The following is a 10438-nucleotide window of genomic DNA, read 5'->3' on the forward strand; positions in this document are numbered from 1 at the left end:
CTCTGGATCATCCCTTTCGAAACGGGAAAATTCTAGCCTCACAGTTTTGGGTTTGATGCCCTCCCCAGAGCTGGAGTTGCTCGAAAAGGAGGATGTCTCCCCGTCAAAAGAATTGGGAGGGGGATTAGGAGGTGGTTGGGAGTTGCGAGGGGGTGCTGTTTGAGGAGGAGGGGTATCGGTGAGGGGTTGTTTTTCGGGGTTTCTGGAACGGTCATCCATCAGAAATTGGACCATCTGGATATAAAATTGAGAAACAAAAGGAATCTGAGGAGGAGGAGGGGGGAATATAGAAAGTTAGAAAGGAACCTGGAACAGCGAAAGAGCAAAACGACACCGAAGAGCTAATGATGGTAATATTTTCAAAAGTATTCATGAAACCATCTTTCACCACATGAAACCATCAACTAACATTAAGTTATACTCTGTATTACTCAGGTACAAAGACATTCAACAAGCATGGTTTTGAGAATTCAGCACCAACAGGTACTGGCCGTTGGAACATAGACTATCATAGTTATAGAAGCATGCCCACATGCACATAATGCATTCAGCAAGCATGCGATTACAGAAATAAGAATATAAGATAACTCTCAAGTATCAAAACAATCAAAACAACCATAAAACACAGAAATATCAGACTAAACCTACCTGCTGCTGCAACAAACTTAGCATCACCTTCATCCCATCGCCCAAAAGACAAAACAAAAAACCCCACTCTACCCCCCATTACCCAAGTAAACAAACAATAAGCAGTATCAACCATTAGACGGAAGTAGAACAACATTATAGTACATGTGACTCCTCTAGTACGTGGAACTTCTTTTTGTCAGAGGATCGACACACATGATTAACTTGAGCGCAGAACCAAAGTGAATAAAAAGTGGCATTGGAAAGAAATAAATGTACTTTCAGCACAATATCCAAAGCACTATATTAATCACAAGTATCTCTCCCTTTACTTGCTATTCTTTATGCGCTAACTACCAGCAGACGAGTTCCCCTGTCTGCCCGGATCTCCGTCTGCTACATTCAGTAGAACAAGGCTCTCCACATAAGTATCCAAAGCAAAGAACACTATTTCGCCACTAATGTGAAGATCCAAGGTTCGTTGGCCACTAGGTTCGTAAGAAAACATCTTTTCATCCTTGGTCAGTAGAACTTCACCATTCTTTGTAAAGCCTATGACCCTCTCAAATCCTTCCCCAGTCTCAATATGAAACAGCTTGATGTAGGACGGAATTTAATAGTATTTTGAGTGCAAACGAAAATTGAAGAGATGCCAAAAATAATATTGAAGCAGAGCCGTTTGATTAGAAGTTTACATGTTCGCAGACAATGGAAGTACAAAAGGAAAGAGTTGATCGTCAAGCCAAGAGTTTATTTTATTTTTATTTCCTTATTAGAATTAAGACTTTATTTCCTTTACTTATTAGGACTAGATTTGTTTTATTTATTTCTTTTCCTTTTAGAATAAGTTTTACTTTTACTACTAGAATAAGGTTTACCATTGTTACTAGAATAAGGTTTACTATTACTATTAGGATTATGATTACTTTCTCTACAAGTATTTCTCTTTTATAAATAGGCTTACTTATTATGTAAAACTGAGAATCAATTGAATTGTTATAAAATTAGAGAATTCTCTCTCAAATACTCTGCGGAGTTTTATCTTTCTTTTAGCCTGCGGGCTTGTTTTATCTTTTGGGGTAGAAGACGAAGGCGCTTCTCCTTGCAGAATCGAAGACGCTGTTCTTTGATTAGTTACCTTAGTCTTCCGCTACGTCACAGCTTGGTCCAAGATTCCAGTACTCCATACTTTTTCATCACCCACAAGGAGTGAAACTCGCTGGCTCCGCCATGAGGGAGAAACGCAAGCAACCCATCAACTAATGTAACAAAAAAGTCCAAATTATCCACCCCTTCCAAACTCTTAGGCATACCCATTTCACCAAATGCCTCATCCTCCATACCAAACGTCACGATCACATTGCGGCGAATCGCACCCTGGTGTTGTGGAGTGACTACGAACCAGTGGACTGATGAAGTAGAGAGGAGCAGGGGCCGTAACCTGACGGATAATCAAAGAAACCCGCTTCTGCTTCCTCTTCCTCTTCCTCACGAGATTGTTTCTGAGGGAATGGGTCATCCGAAGAATGGAGGGTGAAGCGCTCTTTCTGGAGTTGATCATCGGAATACCGGAAAAGAATGAAGGGTGGGTATTGGGGATTGGAAAGAGCGAGATTGAGATGGTTGGCGATGAGGAAGGGGCTGGAGATTAGAGAGCGCCATGTCTTGGAAACGCATCTGAATTTGATGAGCGACTTCACCGGCAATCTTGAGAGAATTTCGATGATCGCCTCGTCTGGGAGAAAGTATGACATATTGTTCGTGTGGCAAAATATTTTTTTTGAGTTTGATTTCTCCTTTTCAAATTGCCGGATGTCACTGGAAGTTGCCAAAAGTCTTCGGCCGTTTTTCACCGTCGCTCATTTTCTGTAGAAGCTAAATGCCGAAAAATATTTCAAAAAACATCATTTGAATGAAACGTTTTTAGTCAGCTGAAACTATTTTCGGACGAAAAGCATTATTATCCTTATATGGTCAAAACACACTGAGCCTAAGTTTATACTATGTATTTCTAAGGTAAATCCCCCAAAAGAAATAAATTATGTACTTCGAGCACAATATCCATAGCATTATAACAAGCACACTCCTTGAAAAGCCTGAAACCCCATAATGAGTGAGTTCGGACTCTTGGGAGGATGTTGTTGCGGCCAACAATCAGGGTCCGTTTGGGTTTACGATTTTAAAAAGTGAGATTTAAAATCACGATTTTAAAATGTGCGATTTGAAAAAAGTGATTTTTAAAAACGCAATTTAGCGTTTAAAATCGTAAATTAGCCTTTAAAATTATGCGTTTTCAAAAAAACATCATCTTAACTGAGATTTGAAAAAGCAGATTTTCTGCTTTTTCAAATCGCAATTTTTAAAAACGCAGTTCCCAAACGATTTATGTTCTGCGATTTGGTTTAAAATCGCACTTATTGTCTACGAAATCGTAATTCCAAACGCACCCTCAGCTCTAGAAGCTTCTATCAGATTTTCTAAAGCTTCTTCCGATGGCGACAAAATATCTCGTGGAAGAGGTAACCCCTCCTCCGACAAAATCCATTGCCAAAACAGAGTCTTTCGGTGAATAACTAAGCAAGATTTTGGACAGGACGGAGCCAGACATTTTAAAGGGGAGGGTTCAATTATTAAAAAATAAATAAATAAATAAATAAATGAGTATATATAAAGTCATATTTTAATTAGTAAATTAAACATAATCCAATTTTTATGATATTTTCATTATGCACAAAAACGTCAAAACGCAAGACATACACACCGCAAGTAAGTCTGTAACACACATAAAATGATAAAACATACGAAGTAAATTACTAAATTGACTAATTTTATTGTTTTATTGTTTTAGTTTTCATCCAATTTCAACGTTTCGTCACTTTTTAACACTTTTCAGCTTGCATTTTACAAGCCTAGCTTGCATCTCAAAACGGCTGTAGCCTGTTGCTAGAGCCTGCTATGCACACGTTGACGTCGCACAATAACACCTATCAAATATCAACTAGTCTGAAACTTGAGCCTTGTTTCACGCACGTCACAACAGTCTCCTAGTCGAGACTCTTCTCCTTTACACTTTCATTTCAAGCCTTTGTCTTTGTTCTTTCTTAGTTTATGACTCTTCAGTCTTCTCCTTTACACTTTCATCTTTTGTAGTTTTTTCTTGCAAAATGCAACAAAACTCAGAATTCAACCACAAAAAAAAAAAAAAAAAAAGGTCGCAACTCGCAAGGAAACTCTCCCTCTCTTGCCGTGACTTGGTACTTATGTGGGACCGTATGTGTCTTTGACTGTTTGTCTAGGCAAGTTAAAAATTGTGATACTCAAGGTACATTATATATTTCTCAACTTGTTATCCTTCTCTCTTAAATATGTCCGTTGTTACATGTGACATATTAAAGGATAAAGTTTTGACAATGATGAGTACGAAAATTACTATTATGCCTCTTTAATTAAAATGTACGTTGATACTGACGAGTACAAAAATTACGTTTAATTAATTATTTGTGAAGATTAGATTTCAGCATTTGTTTTCAAGATTCTAATTTCTTCTTCCACTGTCATAGATTATGGGTGAATCTAATTGCTAAGATCATCAAAATCTACAATGTTTTTGTTTTGTATGATAAAACAAATCAAAGCAATCGTGTGAAATTTTCTAAATTGAGATGCAAATTCTACGCATTGCAGATATTCAAGCATAAAATGCTGAAGATCAATGTCAAAACTCAAAAGATAACAGCTGATTTAAGAGGATATAAAGCTGATTCGTCCCCAAAAAAAAGAAAATAAAATAAAGCTGAGAAAGGAAAAGGCAGGAGCTTGTCACAATGTCCAGCAAAAACACCTAAGGTCCTGGATACCTAAGAAAAAAATAAAAAAGACCCAATTATATAAATAATACGAATGGACAAGGGCATGATATTTGCAGAATTGGATGATGCAGAAGAAATTCAATTGCCATGGAAAACTACAATAAATAATACAGAAGAAACATATATAGCAGGTCGTTACCAATAACCTTTTTGATATATATGTAGCATGTTAGAAGTCACCGACCATATCTCATTTTTTGTATGAGCCAAACACCAAAAATTTTCAGACGAAAAACATTTTACGCGTCAAAACAAACTGACTGACTCCAAAGTAGAGCCATTGTAAAGAAAAAAGCCATGCATGCATTATGCATATTATTGTTCCAGGACTAAGCTTGGCGCTTAATCCATAGAAAAGTATATATATATATATACTCTGGTATATTGTCTACCAGAGGGCCTAGATAAGGGAAAACGAAAAGGAAATCTACGTAAATCATATAACTTTCAACCGGTCAGAGGGCATTTTTTTTTTCCTAAATCATTCAACTGTATGCAAAGAATTTATAGCAGGAATGTAGGCTGAAATCCAGGAAATTTTAATATTATTCATAATCATATATATATATATATATATATATATATATATATATATTATGCATACAAATTCAGGAATCATAAGATCGAACTAGAATGTGGAAGTACCTGCTTTTCTCTAGCTACCAGCAGACGAATTACCGTCGCCCCGGAAATCGGTCAGCTACATTGAGTAGAACAAGGCTCTCCACATAAGTATCCAAATAAATCTCCACTACTGGGCCACGAATGGGAAGATCCACATATCCTCGGCTACTTGGTCCGAAAGAAAACAAGCTTTTAGCCTTTTGCACTAGAACTTCACCACTCTTTGTAAAGCCTATCACCCTCTCAAATCCCCCAATGCGAACATCAAACAGCTTACTCCAAGATTCCTCTGCTCCGTACTCTTTCATCACCCACACCGCCTGAGACGCTTCGTTTCCAAACATGCTACGAGGGACAAGCGCGAGCAAGCCATCAACTAGCGCCACACTAACGTTCAAGTCTTTCAGCCCTTGTAAACTCTTAGGCATACCCACTTCACCAAAGGCCTCATCCTTCATATTAAACCACACAATCACATTGCGGAAGGCGCCTTGGCCCCGTGGAGTATTTGCGGGCCAGTGGAGTGCCCCATTCACGAAAACCGATGAGGAGCACATCTTCATGAGGTAGGGAGGACCGGGGGCCGTAATAGAGCGCCATATGCCGGTTCGAAGTGTATAAATCTCAACCAGAGGTGGAACATTGTTGAAAAGAATCTTATCATCAATGCCTCGGGGATACACGAGCCTCACCAATTTGTAATCATCGGTCGTGGGCTCATACCCAAAGCCAACAGATTGGATTAACATACTGTCAAATCCAAGATTAGGCTTGGGAAGGGATATGGCTTTTTGAATCGAAGGGTTCCAGAGAACACATAACCCTCTCTTGTAATTGAGAATCATATTGGAAAGACAAAGTAGGCCATTAGATGAACCAACTAAGTGCAATGAATATTCATCGTTGGATGGACCAGGACCATACAATTGTATGCGATCTGATGGGTTTGCAAAGAAATCCCCGTTGTGTTCTACTTGTGGATCTGATGGATACAGTAGGACCGTGTGTATGGTGTAGTCATGGCTGAGGAAAAGGCTGGGCTGGTGTTGGGAGTTGGAAAGAGAGCGACTGAGGTGGGTGGCGATGAAGTGGGGGCTGGAGATAAGAGAGCACCATTCCTTCGAAACGCTCCTGAATCTGATCAGCGACTTCACCGGCAGTCGTGAGAGGATGTCGGTGATAACCCCGTTTGGGAGCCGGTCTGACATGGAAGAAGAGAGCGGCTACTTACAGTCACAGTGCTGAAGAGAGGACGTTGCAGGCAGCTTTATCACGTGGGTTCGTTTGCGATGAAAAGGAAGGAAATCAGCTGAGAAAGAAAAAGTAGCAGAAAATCAAAGAGACGAAAGACGAATTTCCATCAGAAATGGAGCTCCAACGGACGTGGAACAAGATTACAGTTTTAAGGGTAGGGGTAGGCGGTTAATAACCGCTAAACACCTACCCATATATATATATATATTAAATATAAAAAATAACACCAAAACAACGTAAAGAAGAAGAAACAGACGGAAGGGCAAAAGATTTACAGTTTTTGTACTCTTCTTGATTATTTTTTCACTGTTTGTTTTTTGACAGCAAGATCTTGAATAACTTTTTTACTGGAGGCCCCATCAGGTAGTAGCAAACATTTTTTATCTTTCAGGTTAATTATTTTCGAAGAACTAATTATTATTATAAGAGCTTTATACCCAAGATTAATTATCTCTGCTTCCAGCCTTCTACTAGATCATTATCTGTTGTAAAAATTCTGTTCAGATTTGTTGTCTTGTTCATCACTCCGCAGCAAATGGATAAAAAGTCCAACACACCCATCAGAAATATTGAATATCTCCTTGAATTCTACCTGTTACAGATTGCATAATTTGTTTGATTTTGATACTGTCATCATGAGATTTTTTTCTTAAAATAAAACCATGATTATTTAAATCGGCCCAAAACTCACATTAAAAAAGTGGGATTCAAACAGCTGGTTATAAGTTTTATAATTGTTAACCGGCGGTTATAAAAATAATTGCTAACCACGTAAAATGAGAAATTGCGGTTGTTAAAATTCATTAACTACCTTAAGCGGTTGTGGTTGTGGTTAGTAGTTCTAGCCAATTACTGCAAATTGTAATTGGCTATAACCGCTTGTACACTCCTATAACCACTTCTGCAATCAAAATCAGCCATCTTCATCCTTGAAACTCTCCCGAAGAATTTCTTCCCTGCTACCTTCATTGTGCTGCCCGCCATGGGAGAGAAGGAGCTCCCCTCCCTCCCCCCTCCCTTTTTCTTCTCATTTCCCCCTCTTTTCCCTCCATTTACTTACTGCTCACGCCTTTTTTGAGGCCTATATCCAGTTAGAGTTTTCTCTAGCTTTATCACCATCTTGTTGCTATATTATTGTAGGCGGTTCTCTACAACCGGACCAGACTCTTGTTCCTCCTACCGCTCATGGCCGTGGATCCACCGATATCTTAAAATTCTTAGATCTGATTTTTTATAAATTAGATCTACTAACTTCATAAGTCCTCTTCATCATACGCTTCGCTTCATCGGATTCTCGGCTCTCTCCCTTTCGATCCACTGTCAGCCGTTTCACCATCCAGTCCTCAGGAACTAGAGCGTACATTGCACATGTCGACAAGTGGTAAGCTGGACGCCATGCGAGCTGCTCTTCACCACCATCCTCCATCTTCGCCAGTCTCCAGCAGTGGTCTTGCTGCCACTGATGATTTGTAATAAGTTTTATACTTTCTGTATTTATGTTTTCTGCGGTTGAGTTTTGATCTCTGTAGGAGACCCATTCTCTAGAGATTTTGGTCTGATACTGGTTGTGCATGTTCCTCTTCAACCCCTGCAAAGGGGTTGTTGTTTCCTTTTCCAACTCAGTGCCCGCCTCTCAACCCCTGCATAGGAGTTGTTATTTTGGACATGGTTGAAGGCTCTTACACGGGTCATGCCCCTGTTCTTCACTGGTTTGGTCTTTAATCCGCCTTGTGCGGACAAATCCTTGGCTTTGCCCAAGGTTGACAGGGCCGAGACATTTTTGGTTCCTTTGGAATTGAAAAAACATCCATTCCCTGCTTGGTTACCAATTTGTCATTGCTATATTAGATTTGAGTTTATTGTTGAGGTGCCCACACATCTGCTTTTATCTTTGTAACCCTGCTCTTGTGGAATGAAAGTTGTATTTACAAAAAAAAAAACAGTCATCTTCAACTTCAACTTACAAATGCATTAGTATTAGAGTAATGTTTATTGTACAACTTTTACACAACTCTAACAACTTTTTTTTAAGATCAACCATTGGATATTTAAGGCCCACATGTAGGAAAACAGATCCAATGATTGATCATAAAATAAAATTAAAAAAAAAAAAAAAAAAAAAAGTAGTTAGAGTTGTGCAAAAATTATGCAAAAGTTGTACAACAAACATTACTCTTATGTTCCATTTGTTTCGACATAAAATGATTTTTCTCGTAAAAATTCCCAGCGGCAAGAAACGGAATCCGGCAACGTCTGGTCGCCGTCACCAGATTTCGGCCAAATTCACCAGAATATGGCCTAATACGGCCAGATTCTGGCTGTACTGGCCGGAATCCGGCCAAAATGGTTAGATTCTGGCCGGAATTTGTCCGGCTATATGGCCAGAATTTGGCCAGATCCGGTCGATTTGGCTAGATTCCGCACCGACCAGTGCCGTAATCTAGCTTGTCGGAGTCTAGCTATGATTGCCGGATTCCAGAGATGGTTGATTGCTTAAGCGTGAAGGTTGACTGTGTCATTTAAAAGTGGATCGACTATGTCTGTCGTCTAGGAAAAATAATTTATGCTTTTAAAATGCGTAAATCATTTTTCGAAATTAACTAAGCATTTTTTATCAAACGAAAATCATTTTCCAGTTAACTATTATTTTCACTTCCACCAAACACTGAAAAATGTCAAAATCATTTTTCAAAAACCATTTTACGTCAAATTAAATGGAGCATTAGTGTTAATCTTAAATGACTATTACATAACATAATTCTTATGGTCGATATCGTGACAAAATACAACTGGTAAGACGATCTACTTAAAATTCTAGATAGTGACGTGTTACCTAGGTTGGTTTATGTATTATGCGGAAACAAAGGACATTGATTATAACATTATAGATGATTAAAAATTAATTAATTTAACGAAAATGAAGATAAAAAGCTTACTTTGAAACTTTCTTTTAAAAGCGTTTGTGATGTTGTAACAAGTTAATGATCAACCGTTGAAATGGGTACGCCTGGTTATTGGTCCCATCGGGAAATTGGTCCTTCAAGAGTTCCAATTTTATTATTTAATTTTTCTTTTTAAATAAAATTATTAAAAATATAATATTTTAAGGTGATGTGGCACTAACGGATGTCAAAAATTTGAACGAAAAAAATCGAGGAATGACCCATTTCAAATCCGCAAAAAAATGAAGAAGTAAAAATTGATTTTAAAAAGCAAATGACTGATTTCAAATCACGCATTGATTCAATGATTTAATAGACATTTATCCTTCAAATAATAAAGTAATATTCTAATTTATTTCACTAGATTTTTTACTTAACCGAGTTTAAAATCTTAATTAGTTCAAATATTTAGACAAGCCAGGCTTAGTTTTTAATGCTTGTCATAGGTTCAAAAATAGGCTCGAGAAGGCTCTATTTTTTTTTTTTTTTGGATTGACGCAATCGAATCATTGATACCAGGATTACAAATTCATATCAACTTCGTGGGGGTAAATTATAGTTACGGTTAGCAATTTACTGCTAACCATAAATGCCTTTTCACCCCTAACCAAGCCCATGACTTGTATTCATTTTTGCACATGATGCATACAATATTGACGGATTGAATAACACAAATACAATATGCACTCTCAACTTTCAGTGCATACTTCTACACAAATACTGTATGCACTCTCAAGTTTCTTAAGTGCATACTTCTTGATATGGTAGGTAAAATTACTTTTGAATTTTGGATCGAATGATGATTTTCAATATCATATCTGAGAGTGTGCCTTTAAGAGTGTATGCAGCATTTCTCATTAAATTTGAGAGTGCATGTAGCATTTCTCATTGAATAAATTGAGTATATTATCGTTCTAAATTCGAAACCTCTATTAGATTATCTTCTGTCAAATAGGAAATAGAAATAGGTATGAAAATACTACTATGCCCCTTTAATTATAATAATAATAATAAATAAAACAAAACCACTGCAGGGTGGCTCGCGGCCAACCCCAAACTCAGGGTGGCTGCGAGCAACCCCCTAATTGAAGGGTATAATTGTAATTTTACACATATTGTGTC

General features: G+C 37.9%; 2 protein-coding genes across 2 annotated transcripts; both read right to left on the reverse strand.

Moving 5' to 3' along the window:
• Positions 1-1782: 1782 nt before the first annotated feature.
• LOC133860280 (putative F-box protein At1g47790) lies at positions 1783-2381 on the reverse strand. Its single transcript, XM_062295916.1, has 2 exons — positions 2069-2381; positions 1783-2021 (listed from the first exon to the last, which is right to left on the reverse strand). The coding sequence occupies exons 1-2, from the start codon at positions 2379-2381 to the stop codon at positions 1783-1785; spliced, it is 552 nt and encodes a 183-aa protein (XP_062151900.1).
• A 2789-nt stretch (positions 2382-5170) lies between these two features.
• On the reverse strand, positions 5171-6328 carry LOC133860281 (F-box/kelch-repeat protein At3g06240-like). Its single transcript, XM_062295917.1, has one exon. It carries the CDS (start codon positions 6326-6328, stop codon positions 5171-5173), a length of 1158 nt encoding a protein of 385 aa, XP_062151901.1.
• Positions 6329-10438: the final 4110 nt, after the last annotated feature.

Source organism: Alnus glutinosa, chromosome 2 (assembly GCF_958979055.1).
Source record: "Alnus glutinosa chromosome 2, dhAlnGlut1.1, whole genome shotgun sequence".
Classification (NCBI taxonomy): domain Eukaryota; kingdom Viridiplantae; phylum Streptophyta; class Magnoliopsida; order Fagales; family Betulaceae; genus Alnus; species Alnus glutinosa.